Source organism: Panicum hallii, chromosome 5 (assembly GCF_002211085.1).
Source record: "Panicum hallii strain FIL2 chromosome 5, PHallii_v3.1, whole genome shotgun sequence".
NCBI lineage: Eukaryota > Viridiplantae > Streptophyta > Magnoliopsida > Poales > Poaceae > Panicum > Panicum hallii.
The window spans coordinates 17729877-17747920 of NC_038046.1; the positions used below are offsets into that span (position 1 = coordinate 17729877).

At 52.5% G+C, this 18044-nt stretch overlaps 1 protein-coding gene across 1 annotated transcript; it reads left to right on the top strand.

Moving 5' to 3' along the window:
• The first annotated feature begins 1511 nt into the window (after positions 1-1511).
• On the top strand, positions 1512-5386 carry LOC112891802 (LRR receptor-like serine/threonine-protein kinase FEI 2). The gene is made up of 4 exons (XM_025958763.1): positions 1512-2115; positions 2756-3016; positions 3129-4037; positions 4600-5386. Exons 1-4 carry the CDS (start codon positions 1689-1691, stop codon positions 5058-5060), a joined length of 2058 nt encoding a protein of 685 aa, XP_025814548.1. The 5' UTR covers positions 1512-1688; the 3' UTR covers positions 5061-5386.
• Positions 5387-18044: the final 12658 nt, after the last annotated feature.

Sequence of the window (18044 nt, forward strand, 5' to 3'; positions counted from 1 at the left end):
TAATCACCTCTCACACCGACAAGATGCCAAAGCAAGGTAAGTTTACTAGGAGTAGAGACTGCCATGGCGATCGAGGAAGCACGACACACTGCTGCCCTAAGTATGTACCTTTTGCTGCATGCTTTATTTGTCGTCCAAACGGAAGAACACTACCCAAAAGAAGGCTTATTAGCTTAATACTACTCTCATCACCGATGTCCGTCGAGCAGTAGTTAAATCTCGCTGTGACATAACCGCGAGACTCAATGCAAATCTTAATCCTCTCTCTTTCCCTCCACGCGATCATGTCTGTGCTTTAATGTTTAAAATACTTGTAATGTACATCTAATCAGGATTCGAAAGTCGAAGAAGAAAGAATTCAAAAATTGGACAAGAAGCAGCGGCAGCAAGCGAACGGGGAGCAGCCGGAGCCGGAACCAAGTGTGGATCCGGTCTGAGGCCATAAGCAAATATAAAATTGCTAAAACTAGAGCTTAGTCCATCAATTTTCAAATGATTTACCATTGATTTGTTTGATCAAGGACGTCTCCTTTGCATATGGCATCTGGTTCCACGGCTGGCAGAACAGGGAACGAACGTCCCCTTTGCAACGGAAGCTGCTGGGGTGAGTTGCAGCGTCAAAAGCTCCAGGCTGGCCTCGCCTGGCCTGCAGCGTTTGTATGAACTTTGTGGATTTTGAAAGGCGTGCATGCTACGCCACATAAATATTTTTTCCATGAAAAAGCTTTTAACAGCCTTTTATTTTCAATAACAGCAAAGTATTATTTTTTCGGAAAAATATTAATGGTCAAAGACGTGTATGGGTTAACCGTGCCATAGCTGACCAAAGTGACAGATAAAAAAAAATTGGAGCTCGTATAGTATGCACGTATGATCTCTACTGGTGCATGAATAGTGCTGCAATCGTCAACGGGAGCACAGTACACTGAGCAGTGCTGATGTACTCCCGCGGACGATGATTAGATTCCCCCTGCGGCGGCCTTCACACTGTCGGCCGGCCCCACCAGCAGTCTCAGAGCAGCGTGACGCCCGGCTCCTCATCAATACCCCTTCGCCGAACGGTCCAGACTCCAGACAACGAACGCAAGGGCAGGCAACGAAACAAAAGTTTGGCGCGGCGGCGATCGCAGCATCATCTTTCTTCGAAATCACACGGTCGCGTTCCGGTTTCCATTCGTCGTGCACCACGACGCACCTGTCGACCCGGGCTGCAGCAGTTCGTACACGGACCGGACCCGATCGACGCATGCAGTTGACCGGCCACGGCGCCTCGTTGTTACGTACACCGGTCAGACGCAGGGCCCACGTCTCTACTACGGTGTGCGTGCTGCTCCTCGTCACGTACGCAACTTGTTCGTGCCCTACGGATCGGACGCCAAGTGGCCTCGCGGCCACTGACAGCTCGGGCCTGCTCGTCAGAGCCGAGCGCCTGACCCGACCCGGCCGCTGCTCTCGGGAGCCTCCACGTTATTACCACTACCACCCGGCCGGCCACTCGGCTCGCCCGCGCCTATTCCATCCTCGAACCCCTCACCCCTGCACGCGCCCACGCCCCAGTCCAGTCTCCTTCCCCCTCTCCTCGCGCACCAGCACCGGGAGCCGCGTCGCCCGCCGGCCTCTCCCGACTCCCGAGCTCCCACTCCCAGGCTCCCAGCACCGGCGCGCGCGCGCGCGCGCAGCGGGGGGCAATGGCCTCCGCCCGCCTCGCCGCGCTCGCCTTCCTCCTCCTCGCCCTGGGCGCGGCGCGCGCGGCGGACGAGGGCGAGGCGCGCGCGCTGCTGGCGCTGGGCGCCGCGCTGGACCCGACGGGCCGCCTGCTCCCGTCGTGGGCGCCCGGCCGGGACCCCTGCGGGGGCGGGTTCGAGGGCGTCGCCTGCGACGCGCGCGGCGCCGTCGCCAACGTCTCGCTGCAGGGGAAGGGGCTCGCCGGCACGCTCCCGCCCGCCGTCGCGGGCCTCCGCGCGCTCACGGGGCTCTACCTCCACTATAACGCGCTCCGGGGCGGCGTCCCGCGGGAGCTCGCGGCGCTCCAGGGCCTCACCGACCTCTACCTCAACGTCAACAACCTCTCCGGGCCCATACCGCCGGAGCTCGGCGCCATGGCGTCCCTGCAAGGTACGGCTAGCTCTCTCACTCTCAGATGCGTTCGAGATCTCTCGGAACCTCCCCCGCCCTGCTCGCGCTCGCTGACCCGCGCTCGCATCGCATGCATGTGGCGGCGCCGTGGACTCTGGGGCGAGCTGCTGCATTGGCAATTGGCATGGCTCGGATCGATGATTGATTCGCCTCATGTGTTTTTTATTTGTTCCGGTCGTCGACTTGCTTGGCGTTTCTTGACACCAAATCAAAAATGGGTGCTGCTTTACCTACCGCTACCTGTATATCCGTTGGATTTTGTCGTCAGAAGTCTCAATCAAGCAGCTCTTGTTGGGCAGATTGCAACACTCCTTGGCTGATAATACCACCCAACCTTTCGTTCCAGATTTACTTGGTTCCTCCTTGGGTCGTTTCCCAGTTTGGTACTCCCATGCTCTGCCCTGCCTCTGCTCATGCCAAATTAGTACTCCCAGTCGGATGGGCTATTAAGATGCTGCTCTGTTCTAACATGTCCATGGTACTCCTACCAAATGCTTCTACGGAGTAGCTTGCACTGGTCCTCGCATCTCCGGGCTGATTCTGAATTTCTGATTCAATGCTTCTCTGCCGCCGCCGCCGCTGATGATGATGATGTTGATTGATGTGCCTGCCCGTGCAGTGGTGCAGCTCTGCTACAACCAGCTCACCGGGAGCATCCCCACGCAGCTCGGCAACCTCACCAGGCTCACCGTCCTGGCCCTGCAGTCCAACCGCCTCTCCGGCGCCATCCCGGCCAGCCTCGGCGGCCTCCCGCTGCTCGCGCGCCTCGACCTCAGCTTCAACAACCTCTTCGGCTCCATCCCCGTCAGGCTCGCGCAGCTGCCCCGCCTCGTAGCGCTCGACGTCAGGAACAACTCCCTCACCGGCAGCGTCCCCGCCGGTAAATCCTCCTTTTCTTCCTCACATCAATTCGTTCATCCGCGCGACCTTAGCTATTGTTCTTGATGATTGAGATAATGCTGATTGGTTTTCTGGTTGTTCGTCGTCCCAAGAACTGGCGGCTAGGTTGCAGGCCGGCTTCCAGTATGGGAACAACACCGACCTGTGCGGCGCCGGGCTGCCCGCGCTCCGCCCGTGCACCCCGGCGGACCTCATCGACCCCGACCGGCCGCAGCCGTTCAGCGCCGGCATCGCGCCGCAGGTCACGGCCCCCGACGGCGGCGGCGGCCACGGGCGCGCGCCGTCGACCAAGGCGCTCGCGGCCGTGGTCGTCGTCGCCGTGGCCCTCCTCGCGGCCACGGCGGCCGGCCTGCTCGCGCTCTCGTGGCGCCGGTGGCGCATGCAGAGGGTCGCGGGGGGCTCGCCGCCCACGGTCGCCGGCGGCCGCTGCAGCACCGAGGCAGCCACGGCGAAGGGGTCGTCGGCCCGCAAGAGCGCGTCGTCGGCGCTGGCGAGCCTCGAGTACTCGAACGCCTGGGACCCGCTCGCCGACGCGCGGGGCGGCGCCGCGGGGCTCGGGTTCTCCTCACAGGACGTGCTGGCCCAGAGCCTACGGATCAGCACGGAGGAGGTGGAGTCCGCGACGCGCTACTTCTCGGAGCTCAACCTCCTCGGGCGGCGCGGGAAGAAGGCCGGCGGGCTGGCGGCCACGTACAGGGGCACGCTGCGCGACGGCACCCCCGTCGCCGTGAAGCGGCTGGGCAAGACGTGCTGCCGGCAGGAGGAGGCCGAGTTCCTCCAGGGGCTCAAGCTGCTCGCCGAGCTCCGGCACGACAACGTGGTCGCGCTGCGGGGGTTCTGCTGCTCCAGGGCGCGCGGGGAGTGCTTCCTCGTCTACGACTTCGTGCCCAATGGCAGCCTGTCGCAGTTCCTCGACGTCGACGCCGACAGCACCGCCGGCGGCGGCCACCGTGTCCTCGAGTGGTCCACGAGGATCTCCATCATCAAGGGCATCGCCAGAGGTATAGTGGACCGTCACTCTCTAGCCGTCAGTTGGTGTCATCACTGATCTTCCACTAGTGGCCTGCTGATGACCAAATCTTCTCTGCATTCACACCCTTTCATACTAGTTCACACGCACAAAACATACAGCAGCAACAGCAATCCAGAAACCGTCTCCTGGTGGTGGCTAGTTGTCATCTTGATCTGCCTGAACAACACATGGCATGCATGCGACATTTGGCAACGACTTTGAAAATTTGCCAAGATCGCGTGTCATGCATGGGCACGTTGATTCTTGCCATCACCGGATGGAAGATAGTACATGGATCCATCCATCGGTGCTGTGCTGGTTGCTCACATGTTGCGCAGAAACCTGTGAACCGGCCGGGACGCACCAATAGTCACATCCAGGGCCTTTGTCCGTTCTGAAAAAGCTCTGCTCCGCGTGACATGTCCAAGCTTTTGTAGGTCTTTAGCAATCGTCTCACTATACTTGCTGTTACCAGCAGTGTGAAAAAGACAACAGGTGAATTTTGGCACTCGCAAATCAACTGAAATTTTGCCAAACTTTTTGTATCGCAGGGATTGAGTACCTGCACAGCGCGGGGCCAAGCAAGCCGGCGCTCGTCCACCAGAACATCTCGGCGGACAAGGTCCTGCTGGACTACACCTACCGGCCGCTCATCTCCGGGTGCGGCCTGCACAAGCTCCTCGTCGACGACCTCGTCTTCTCGACGCTCAAGGCCAGCGCCGCCATGGGGTACCTCGCGCCGGAGTACACCACCGTGGGCCGGTTCTCCGAGAAGAGCGACGTCTACGCGTTCGGGGTCATCGTGCTCCAGGTGCTCGCGGGCAAGCGGAAGGTGGCGGTGGCGGCGCAGCCGCCCGGCGACGTCGGGGAGCTCGTCGACGGCAACCTGCAGGGGAGCTACTCGGCGGCCGAGGCCGCCAAGCTGGCGGAGATCGCCGTGGCCTGCACCGGGGAGGACCCGGACCAGCGGCCGACGATGGCCGAGCTGCTCCAAGAACTGGGCACCGTCTGATGAATCTGATGGATGCGTACACATTCATCCGCTGTAACAAGTGTTCATGCAAGAGTCACATGCCTGACAGTGAGCCGTGTATGGGCGCCCGTGTGTAACCTAGCTACTACTACTTGTCTAGGATCACTAGTCAGTAATCACTGATCTTAGAAAAGCGTCTGAGCTAGCTACTAGCAGGCACTAATCAGTAATCGCTGATCTTAGGAAGCACATGCCTAGGATCATGAGGTCGATCTTGTACGCTAATGATGTCTCATTGTATTACCGCCGCCCCGGAAAGCGTGCATTCGCTGCACGCTGGTGACTTGGATGTGCTCCTATCTTTCTTTACATGACATGGTGGTAGTCAGTAGTCTGGTAGACTGGCTGGTGAATCAATGTGAATGCAGCCATTCCCTGCAGCACCTTTTGCTGAGCCCTTGTGACTCCTAGTGTACCAGCAACCTGTCCCTGTGCGCCGGTTTGGCTGGATCTCCGGGGGAGAGGTGGCTGGCGCCATTCCGGCAGCAGGAGCCAAGGGTCCTGGAAGGCATGTGAGCTATAGATTGTTGTGTTGTCTTGTTCTTTGCTCGTGTTTGGTCCTGGCTTGTGATCGCGCACACACAGGGCTGTCAACTGGCTGGTGAAATCTCACATGCCGTGAAAAAGGCGCAGGAGGTGGTCCTGGGCTTGTTGCATGCGCTAGAGGCTGAGGGGCCGGACAAAATAGACTCTACCAAGCAATATAAAATTATAGTACAGCTGAATAAGAAGAAGAGCGCAGCTGATCCAAAAGAGCAAAACCCAAGGTGAGGCTGAATTACTGTGACTGTGTGTGCTTATTTTTGTATGATAGTGGGTTAGGTTTTTTGGAGTGGAGTATTTAGCACTTAGGAAAGGGTCATATGTTAGCCGCAGGTCTATACAAAAAAGCCTAGATTGTAGCGGTGTATGAGCCCGGTTAATGGAGCAGAAACTCACCAATGGATATATGAGTATATGACACCCTTTTCACTCTAGATTTAAATACTACTATTAGTTAAGCATTTACAATAGATCAAAGTATCAAACTCACTCAAACTGTCATATATCAGTTACCTAATTGCTAAAAAAAGATTTATAGTAACACTCCATTTTTTGAGGCGGCTCAAAAGGTAATCGGTTTCTACAAAGGAGCATGTAACAACCGATCCACTCATGGAAATGACCACCATTTCCAGTGGTGGGTGACGCCATCACACACCCCTAAAAATAGCATTTCTAGGGGCGGATGATGCCTCCATCTATCCCTGTAAAAGGTGGCCATTTCTAGAGGCGGGTGATGGCGTCACCCACCTCTAAAAATGCAAATTTAGGGGTGGATGATGGCGACCCGCCCCTAAAAATGATCGCAACAAAAAATTTAGGATGAGGTCAAACTTTATATCAAAATCAAAATTATAGAGGTTGACGAGACCTAAAACTTGTAGTTGATAACATTTTCATTTAAGATCATTTAATTTTCAAAAAATTATTATAAGTTCTCTAATTTGAAAATCTATGAGTTTTAATTTTTTTTCAAACAATCTCGGATGTAGAGTAGCCTCCATATCAAAGTTTTACCGGTAAGATCTAAACTTTTAAAATTTTATAAATTTATACATTATTCATTTACGACCTTTAGCGTCATAAGATCATTTAATAGTTGTGCCCTACACATGGCTATAACTGTATAGTATCTCATGCAATTCAAATCATACTTACACTGAAATATATTTGGATTTTTTTTTTCTATATCTATAGTTCACAATAACCATAGTGCAGAGTTTCATCTTTTTTATTTGTTTTTCTATATTTTAAAATTTAAACTAATTTTTAGAATCAAATAGAAAAATATTTTTAGGGGCGGTTGATGGCGTCACCGGCACCCTCGAAATGAATTTCTAGGGTCGGGTGATGCCGTCACCTGCTCCTACAAATTGATTTCAGAGTTAATACAAAAGAATAGCATACCCAATAGAGTCAGAAGTGATGTTGTGGAGAAAAGGGTACGCGCGAGGCTTAAGGTAAGCGGTTCAAACCCCGGTTAATAAAAGTGTGCGTATTTTATAAAAAAAATTGTACGTAGAGGGGCTTGTGGCGCTGGCTGGGATTTTTTTTATTTTGATGTTTTCAATTTTTTTTATTTTTTTATTTTTTGAAAATTGATTTTTAGGAACGGGTCATAGCATGACTCGTCCCTGGAAATCGATTTGTAGAGACAGATCACAGATATCCAGACCTCTAAGTGGGTTTTGGTTTTAGATGACAAAATATATGTACGTTTAATCGCGTTTATCTAGCATGTGTGCAGGTGCTGAAGTTGAGAAAGCAAAATATATGGTGAAGCACGATATCTAAAAAAGGGCACTTGCCAGTATCTCGAGAAGTCGAGTCTGACGATCCAGAATGGCAGCTCGAGAAGTCGAGTCTGATGATCCAGAATGGCAGTTAGATCAGGGGCTACTGGAGGTGGTGGTAGCACAGGTTCATTTTCTTCCACATGGTCCTGGTTGCCATCTACCATGGCTCTTGCTCTCGCGGCTTGGTTGACCTCGTCCTCATCCCTAAGAGCTTGTCTCTCCGGACGCTGCTCGATCGGCAGGACATCTGTGGTCAAACACAAGCGGGTTTTAGGTGGCTTCTAAGGGTCGATTATTATTATTATTATTATTATTATTATTATTATTATTATTATTATTATTATTATTATTATTATTATTATTATTATTATTATTATTATTATTATTATTATTATTATTATTATTATAGACCACACTCAAAGCACAACAAGCAAGCATCAAACAACACAACACATGCATTCATTCATTCAAGCAAGCAAACACAAGATACAACGTGCATAACTCCTCCGCGTGACTTCTACGGGTTGGCTAGGACATCAGCCTGACTATCCTTTCCTAACACCTGCTTCGCGGGGTCTTCACCTTCGTCAGATCTAGCTTCATGGGGAGACGTTGGAGGTGTGGGTGGTTCACAAATCCTCCTCCTAGGACTTGCTAGGTGGTACATTGGTACTCACTCTAGGATCGGCAGTTCACCGTCATTCCTGGAGTAGTTCTTCCTCTTGGCACGGTCTACAAGGTAAACACTTGTTTTACCGCCTGCCCACCGAGGGATATACCCGAAGTGGTGAGTTTTAGGTAGGGTGTCACCAAGATCAGAAACTCGAAGGTGCAAGCAACACAAGGTTTAGATAGGTTCGGCCCGCGATGTGCGTAATACCCTACGTCCTGTTTGATGGTTTGTATTGCCTTAGATGTTGATGTATTTTGAGGGGGTCCCTACCCGCCCTTATATATCTGGGAGGATAGGGTTACATGAATCCTAATCCGACACCAGCTTAGGAATCGTACTCGAGTACAACTCGAGTAGCTTCCTTCTGTATCGACTAGTTCTACTTCGCATGCGAGTAGAGTACAACACAGATAAGGTATAAGACATCTCCTATCCCCTATTCCTGTATGAACTATGTTATGTACACAGTCCCGTAGTCCCGGGTCTGACAAGCTCCCGAGCTCTTCGTAGCTGAGTACTGCAGGCTCCTCGAGTACTTCCGAAGTAGTCTTTGGCTTCTTTTGAAACTCCATCTTGAAGTTCTTCTTCGAGTTCTTCCTTGGCTTCATCGAAGCTATGAGGTGCTCATGCTACGAATTACTTCTTTGGTATGGGGTGCGATGGAAAATCACTCCATATGGAGTAGCCCCCGAGCCTTAGGTTGAATCGAAGAATAAGGGTGAGGGTCACATTAGTCTTGAATCTTCCTTGCTTACTCTTCAAATATATTCGAAAAATAAGTAGTCGATGCCACGTATCCCGCAGCCCCCGAGTCTTGAATCCAAATCTCTCAAGTTTGGAAAAAAGGATCGAATGGTCGTGGCATGTAGTGAAAAAATATCCCCTTGGGAAATAATTGGTGTGATGGTACAGAAGATAGAAGTTAGATAAATTAGTCGAAAAACCCTTTTTTCGGGATAATTAACCCTGAAAAAATAGTTAATCAAGTAATTTATCTAAAAATCCACCAAATGACCCCTCATCTTTCGAATATTCCCTGTGACGACTCTTCAACTTCAAAACAGTAAACCTGTATCCAGCCGCTGGTTATTCAACCCCACGGTAACTTAGGGTAAAACCCGTGCTTCCAATGTGCTATCATATACACTATATCATTATGCAAGACATCATAACAATATGCTATCAAGGTAGTGACAAGGTTCATCTCATTCACTCGGCACAATATCGGTATCATATAAAATAACCTATACTAAAGGCCGTAACGGGTAGTTCATTATAATAGGTGCAATATGATCAAGCAGGGGTCAATGAAACTTACCTTCTCTGGCGTAGGAGTCCTCTGCGTTGAACTCCGGGTTGTTCGGTTCCTCCGGGTTTCCTTCATGCACGGGTTCTATTTTCGATTCGCAATGTGCAGACAACAATCATTCAAACATACAAACAAACATCAGCACATCATACAAACATTGGTTTCATTTGATAGATTTTGATTTTACATGAATTTAGGAAGAAGAATCGGGTCAATCGGAGTTAGGATGAATGAGATATGATCAAAACAGTATAGTGGGTTTGGTAATTACGAAAATAAAGAGGAAACGTGTTAGTACGGGTGAAAGATATCTAGGCCCCTTAGTGGGTTTTGGTGGTAGATGACAAAGCATATATATATATATCTAATCATGTTATCGAGCATGTGTGCAGGGGCTAAGAGTGATGCAGCAAACCGTATTATAAAAAAATTATCCCTCAAAAGGAAAAATGAAAAGCGGTGTTTCTGTAACGCCCTGAAAATTTACCCAAGTAAACCACGCGCTAGAGTGTTTCAATTAAAAACCACTCGTTGTCGAAATCCTAGCCCTAACCCCTTCTAACCGACACTAAAACCCTATCGCTGTCCTATCCCGCGCCGCTCGGAGGCCTGCCGCCTGCGCGCGTTCATCCGCCGCGATTAGCGCCGGCGCAATCCTTTTCTCGCGCAGCGCGCGAATCCCGCGCGCGCGTGGCCGACCGGCCACGGACGTCGCCGCGACCGGCGCCGACACGCCCCCCCCCCTCTCTCTTTCTCCTTTTTTCTCTCTCCCATTTCCTCTCTTTTCTTCTCTTTTCTTTTCCTTTCCCCAATCTCTTTTCCCTTTCTTTCTTTCCTTGCTTTTCCCTTTTTTTTCCTGTTTCTTCTTTCCTTCTCCTCCTTCCTTCCCCCTTCTCTCCTCCCCTCCTCCTGCTCCTGAGCACCGCCGGCCCTGGCTGCACCTCGCCGCACCAGCCACGCCGCCTCTCCTTCCCCCTCGCGCACGCACGCGCCAGCCCCTTCCCCCTGCGCGTGTGCCCGTGCGCCAGCCCCGTCCGCGCCGCGCACCCCTGCCGCGCCGCGCGCAAGCCCCTGCCGGCCGTGTCACGTCGCGCGCGCGCGGCGCGTGGCCGTGCGCCGCGCCGCGCCGCCCGTCGCCCGCGCCCTCGCCCTGGCCCGCACCGTACCGCGCCGCTCGCGCACGCGCGTCCCCGCCCCCGGAACGCGGCCGTGCCGCCCGCCGCTGCTCCCCACCGCGCCCCGCGCGCACGAGCGCGCCCTGTTCCTGCGCGTGCCGCGCCGCCTGCCGCTGCCACGCCCGCCCCGACGCGCCGCCCGTTGCTGCCGCACACCGCCGCCGTCCTGGACACGCACTGCACCCCGTGTCGCGACACGGGCGAACGGACAAATCGCCATTAATGGCGCCCGCGGAGCCGCCGGCCGAGACCCCCTCCACCGCCCTTCCCCCGGCCTATAAATAGCCCTCCCCCGCACCTCGGCACCTCCACAACCGCGCCATCACCTCCCAGCTCCCTTCCCAAGCTTCCCTCACCGCCCCGCCGTGCTTCCGAGCCGCCGCCGCCCCCCTCCCGTCGGCCGGCCACCTCACACCGCCCCCGCCCGAGGTGAGGCCGGGAATGGGCCCCCCTCATTCCCCTCTCCCTTCTCCCCCTCCACCCCGAGCCGCCCGGGCCTCGGCCGCCGAGGATTGGCCGGCGCCGTACCCCCCTTCCCTCCTCTGTTCCCTACTGGCAAGAGGAGGAAGAAAAGGGGCGATTTTACCCAAAGCCCCCTCCCCTTCTCTGTTTCTCTCCAAAGAAACCCCTTTATCTATCCCCTTTTGCAAAAGTAGCCCTACTCTTTCCGTTAATTCAAATCAAACCCCTCGGTACATAAACCTAGATATATTTGACACCTTTTAGCATGCTTAGGGTATTTCTAGGATTTATAAATAAGCCCCTGCCCCTTTAGATATTTACAAACAAGCCCCTGGACCCCGTTTAACCCCCTGAAACCACCTTTAACTCGTCATTTTATGTGCAAAACAACCTCCGATCGACCCGAAACTTTACCACGCCCTTTCTAGTATAGTTTTAACCGTGCCATTAAGAAATCACCCAAAAATATTACCCCTACCTCCGTAACTGAATTATTTCCGATTCAAGCTCAGCGATAAAAGCTTTTAGTTTTTGTGCTTGATTGTGTGTTTGTTTGTTTGCGTCATGGGACACGGAGTGAACGAGGAAGGTCCCGACTGTGACCAAGTGAACGAGGACCAGTTCCGCGACCCCGAACCCGAGGGACAGTGCTTCGACCAGGACTTCCCGCAAGGACTTGACGATGGCAAGTTCAATTCCGCCCTTTGATGCATGTTTCTGTCCTAGTTTTTATAAACACAACCCAGTGGCCTGTTTTATAAAATTGCATGGTTTTGCTTGATGAAAACATGGTAGGATAGCCACCCTTGTTTGTGATGACCATACCTTGACCACCCGGTTTTATAAAGAGAATGCGTGTGTGTGGGAAAGGGGTAAAATGTGGTTTGAAAGACGAGTCGGACGGGATGGATGGCATTTCTGTGTGAATTGCCGTTGGTGTGCTCGTACCTGTGTGGTAGAGCGAGGAAGGGAGATATCCATCCTGTCACCCCTAAGGACCGAGTTGATGTGACATCTCACCTAGCTTCTTGCCGTGCGAACCACTTGACCGTTGTATGGGCAACGGCTTAGCATAAATCCCACTAGTTAGTCTGATAGCCATCAGGTGAGCTGAGAGCAACGGGTGATCAAGGAGAAGGGATAAGATCTGTGTGACTTATGCCCCGGTTAAACCTCGGAGATAGGTCGAATGACCCCTTGATGGATCCCGAGATGGCTAGTCAGGCCTAGCTAAGGTGGGTAATGGCTTTGTTGGGATCTGCACCGGCACTAAGGTGTTCGTGTTGTGGTACCCCACCTGTGGGTAAAGTTGCACACCTCTGCAGAGTTAAAATCTATTCGAATAGCCGTGCCCACGGTACTGGGCAAGTTACGGTGTGGTCACATAATTAGTGTTTATCTCTGGGAATGGTTGGGCTGGTGTGAGTTATTTGGAAAGTGTCCGGCAGTTGTGCCGTGTGCTACGACGGACGGGGAGTCCGGTAGCAGCTTAAAACTTGGATCCTGTGTGGATCAACACCGTGTGCTCCTTGGTACAAGGAAACTCGTTTTAAAAATGCCTTTAAAACAAACCCTTGCATACAACAGAGTTTCCCGCAAAAGAACCGTAACCTTATCCTTGGATTGTCCTGTGCATTAATTTCTGTTATACCCCTCCGTGGGTGTGATTGGACTTGCTGAGTACGTTTGTACTCACCCCATTCTTACTTTTACAGTGGAAGACCCAGACTACGTCCCCGAAGACAACGAGTAGGGTTTCGTCCTGCACCCAGTCTTGCCTGTGGTTGAGGCCACCGTTGGATTCCGCATGGCGCAAGACTCTGATGATCCTCTTTTCGTAGCCAGCATAATAGTGTGGGTTTTAGTTGTAATCCTCGCGATAGTGGCGCTTCACTGCCCATTACCGCGCAGAGTTGTACGGTGATGTACCATCTGATGTAATAAAAGTGTTATCAGCCTCCTGGGACTGATAATTCGACACTTTTAAGTCTTCCCTGATGGGGGACGCTTCAGGTGGTATCAGAGCCGTAAACTGGCCGTAGGACGTGACCCTAGGAACGAAACCCCTTTTCAAGCCCTAAGACTTGTTCTAACTTAGATGTTTTTCTGCACAAGCACTCACCCCTGGTTTTTACCCTGTTCCAGATGGCTGGCAATGGATGGGTCAACGGAATCTGCCACGCAGAGCCCGGCCTTCCCAAGTTGTTATTGCTCAGCCTGGAACGCGTTGGGGTTATGGAACCGCCGGAGTATGTCTACCGAGAATACATCTCCGGAGGCACCCTTCGGTGCGACACGATGATCTTTGTGGAGAGGAGCACCCGCTACCCTGATGTGGACCCTTGGTTCATCTCCACAACTGGCTTTCGCTTCCCCGACGCCTATCGAAAGGCCACCCGTAAAGCCCTGCGACGGCTACGTGTGCTCTACAAGCACCACCTTCAGCGGACTCCTATGGGGTTTTTCCCACCCGCTGAGGGACGAGGACGCACTTGGATTGCCCGAATGAGGGGCCTTGGACGAGAAGAAGAAGACCTCGAAGATACGGTTTCCCACCTATCCATCTACCTTACTGGCTTGGATGCCCTCTACCGCGAACAGGCAGCACAACTGAGGCAGTTAATTCGTGGGATTGAAAAGATAACCCAGGAGCTGGAGGAACAACGGACAAGAGCCGCAAACGCTGAGTATTCCTTAGCCGCCCTCCAAGCCCAGATGCAAGAATACGAGAACCGCAACGGAATAGGTGGATGGATAGAGGAAGAAGAAGAAGAACCCATGGAAACCCATTGGGATAAGGGTACTCAGACCGAAAACGAGATGGATCGGTTCCTTCCAATAAAGAAGCGCTCTATCAGGACCGAGGAAGAATCCCCATGATAGGATTAGCACCCCTAGCTAAAACCGTACCCTAATGACCACGTATCTATGAAAAACTGTACCACCCTTGTTGTAATAATAAATATCATCTACTCCCTTTTGCACCTGTACCAGATTGTTTACCCTGTTGCTTTTTCAGATGGCTGAGGAAGGATGGACCCAGGGCGATTGCCAAGCAGCACCTGGCTTTCCCGGCCTCTTAATCAACACCCTGGAGGACCTTGGCGTTACAGAACGCCCAAGGTACTACAGCCGAGAGTACGAGCACCATGGTACCCTCCGCTGCAGGGTGATCCTGGTCATCGCCAGGAGCAACCGCTACCCCGACATCCAGCCTTGGCGACTGACTGCCACAGGGTTTAGACACCAGGACACCTACCCCTTGGCCATCAGAAAAACGCTCCGTTATTTGTGCCGGATTTTTGAAGAACACCTCGCCCCCACACCAGCAAAGTTCTTTCCGCCGGCCATCAGAACCCCGGTTTGGGAAGCACGCATGAGAAACCTGGAACGACGCCGCCACGAAGAAGGCCCCCTGTACCAAGTGGCTACTTACCTAGCCGCCCTGGACCAACTCTTTGATGAGCAAGCCAACCTTCTGAGGGAGCAGACCCATCGAGCCGAGCAAGCAGAGCTCGCAGTGAGACTGCAGCAGATCCGAGCCGCCCATGCTGAGGCAAGAGCCGCAGCCGCGGTTAGCAGCGAAGCAGTAGCCCAAGAGAGCCTCAGGCAAGCCCAAGACCGGCGTATGCAAGATTGGACCCGAAGTGGAACACCAGTCCCGACAATTAGAGAGGACCATGTTTTACTCGGGACACCCATCATAGGATGGGGGACACTCTTCAGAAACACACAAGCCCCACCCGAGAACCCTGAAGGTTCCGCTGCTGCCGCTGAAGAGGATGCTACAGCGCAACCCTCGACCAATGGAAATCCAGAGGACGGCGAGCAAGGATCACTCACGCTTCCCGCCCCAGAAGAAGGCACGCCCCGCGAGTAGAATGACCAACGCCACCCTAGCGATGTACACCCCAGCCCCTTTTGTTTAAGTCGTGCCCTTGGACATAACCCTGGACGAGTAGTACGAGACCTAGTCTCACCCTAAGCTGTACCCTCCTGGCAGTAATAAAGTTGTCTGTGCTCTTGCTTGCGATGTTGTGTGTTGTTTTGTTGTGTGCTGCTTGTTTATATAATTACTGGCAGGAGGTAGATTCTGCCATATATACGAATTAAACAACTTAAACATCACATAATAGTAACCCCACTCTACCCAATCGACAGATGGTTCCCCGGAGCGTCACGAGGGCCTCCCGTGGCCGGAACCCCGCAGCCGCTGGTGCCGGAGCACAGCCTGCTGGACGAAATCCCCCTCAGGCAGAACAAGAAGTGAGCCAGAACCGAGGGGAAAATCAAGAAGGAGAGCAACTGCCACCACCCCCACCCCTCGGAGACTTGGCACAAATAATTCACAATCAGACCCTCATACTGGAAACATTGGCCAACGCCCTCGTTAACCGGCAACCACGAGGGCAGAACATGAATGACAAGCTGACGGCTTTTCTGAGGACCAAGCCGCCCACCTTTGCTGGATGTTGCAACCCGTTGGATGCAGACGACTGGTTGCGAGTGATTCAGAGGAAGCTCGAACCGTTCGAATGCCAGGACCGAGACAAAGTCCTTCTGGCAGCCCACCAACTCACCGGAACAGCATTATCCTGGTGGGAAAACTATTGTGCCGCAGCCGAAGATGCCTCTACCATCACCTGGGGAGAATTCGTAAGGGAGTTCCGCCGCTATCACATCCCTTCGGCCACCATGAAGCGCAAGGCGGATGAATTCCGCGCTCTACAACAAGGAAGCATGTCGGTGGAAGAATACACCCACCGATTCATAGAATTAGCCCGGTACGCGCCGGAAGAAGTGAACGATGATGACAAGAAGCAAGACATGTTCAAGAAGGGATTAAGCCCAGAACTCCGGACCTTGCTTACCCCACAAATCTATCCGGACTTCAACACCCTGATGAACAAAGCTATCCTCACGGAAAGGGCCAGAGCCGAAGAGAGGAAGGATAATAAACGCAAATTCCTGGAAAGCAAGGCCCGCCAACAGGACCGCTACCAAAAGCCGAGGAACTCCAGCTACACTGCACCAAGATCTCAGGCCCCGATGCAGTATAGAACTCAGTCGCAAGTGACAGGACCACAGGCCCCGCCCAGGAGCTAGAATACCACGAGGGCCCCGCAGAGCAATACAAGCCAGGTCGCCCCCGACAACAACAATGTTAGGGCCTGTTTCAACTGTCGTGAAATAGGGCATTACATTGCCAATTGCCCTTATGCCAAGAACAAGCCGGCCACATCAGTCTTCTCCAACTCGGTGAATGGACCCAGACCAGCCTTGACCGGCGCCAACCGAGTGCCTGTCCGCAACAACGACAACAGCCAGCAGACAAAGCAGCCCCAGCAATCTTTTGGACGAGCCCGCGTCAATCACATCGATGCGCAGGAGGCTCAAGAAGCTCAGGGTGTAGTGCTCGGTGAGTACCTAGTCAACTCAGCTCTGGCAACAGTACTATTTGATTCTGGGGCATCGCACTCGTTCATATCCTCAGGTTTTGTGGAAAAACACGAAATACCTACAGTACTACTAGCTACGCCCCTATTAACCCGGACGCCTGGAGGCGACATCAATTGTCAATTAGGTTGTCCACGGGTAAGGATCAATTTAAGTGGGGTAGAATTTCTAGCAGACTTGGTAGTACTTAAGTCTGGGGGAATAGACGTGATTCTTGGAATGGACTGGTTAAGCCGACACCGTGGTCTCATAGGCTGTACTGACAAAGTGGTACACCTAACAAACCCTGAAGGAGTACAAGTGATCTGCCATACCCGGGATAGTAAGTTTGACCCAATGGTGTTTAGCATGGAAGCCAAGCCCTTAGAAGGAGTCCCGGTAGTAAACGAATACCCAGATATCTTCCCCGAAGAACTTCCCGGTATGCCACCGGATAGGGATATAGAGTTCGTCATTGACCTTATCCCTGGAACTTCCCCTATAGCCAAAAGACCCTATAGGATGGCGGCATCTGAGTTGACGGAATTAAAGAAACAACTAGAAGAACTGCAACGAATTGGTTTCATCAAACCAAGCTCGTCGCCTTGGGGAGCCCCGGTTCTGTTTGTCAAAAAGAAAGATGGGAGTATGAGGATGTGTGTAGATTACCGGGCACTGAACGAGGTCACCATCAAGAATAAATACCCCCTTCCCAGGATTGATGACCTTTTCGATCAGCTAAAAGGAGCCAAGTATTTTTCCAAGATCGATCTAAGGTCAGGATATTTTCAGCTCAAGATTAGGGAAAGTGACATCCCTAAGACAGCTTTTGTCACCCGCTACGGGCAGTTTGAGTTCACTGTAATGTCCTTCGGACTGACCAATGCCCCTGCCTATTTTATGAACCTCATGAACAAGGTATTTATGGACGAGCTGGATAAGTTTGTCGTAGTCTTTATCGACGACATACTTATCTACTCCAAGAGTATTCAGGAACATGAGCAACATCTGCGGGTAGTATTGGAAAAACTGAGAACACATAGGTTATATGCCAAGTTCAGCAAGTGCGAATTCTGGCTGGAGAGAGTAGCTTTCCTTGGTCACATTCTGACCGTGGAAGGCGTGGCAGTAGACCCAGAGAAGGTCGAAGCCGTTTCCAACTGGCAGCGACCAACTAACGTTAGTGAAATCAGGAGCTTCCTTGGATTAGCTGGGTACTATCGGAGATTTATTGAAGGATTCTCCAAAATAGCCCGACCCATGACGGAACTTCTTAAGAAGGAGAAGAAGTTCACCTGGACGGAACCTTGTGAAAGAAGTTTCCAAGAGTTGAAACAAAGGCTGACAACCGCCCCAGTGCTAACCCTACCGGACATTCACCGGGATTTTGTCATTTACTGTGACGCATCCCGACAAGGATTAGGGTGTGTGCTGATGCAAGACGGGAAAGTCGTTGCATATGCTTCCCGCCAACTCCGGACCCATGAGCAGAACTATCCGACCCATGACTTGGAATTAGCAGCCGTAGTGCATGCCCTCAAGATTTGGAGGCATTACTTGATTGGGAAT

Excerpts from the sequence above, each read along its gene's own strand:
- LOC112891802 (XM_025958763.1), top strand. The coding sequence starts at position 1,689 with ATGGCCTCCGCCCGCCTCGCCGCGCTCGCCTTCCTCCTCCTCGCCCTG. Across the intron at positions 2,116-2,755 it reads CGCCATGGCGTCCCTGCAAG|TGGTGCAGCTCTGCTACAAC; the intron begins GTACGGCTAGCT and ends CTGCCCGTGCAG. Across the intron at positions 3,017-3,128 it reads CACCGGCAGCGTCCCCGCCG|AACTGGCGGCTAGGTTGCAG; the intron begins GTAAATCCTCCT and ends CGTCGTCCCAAG.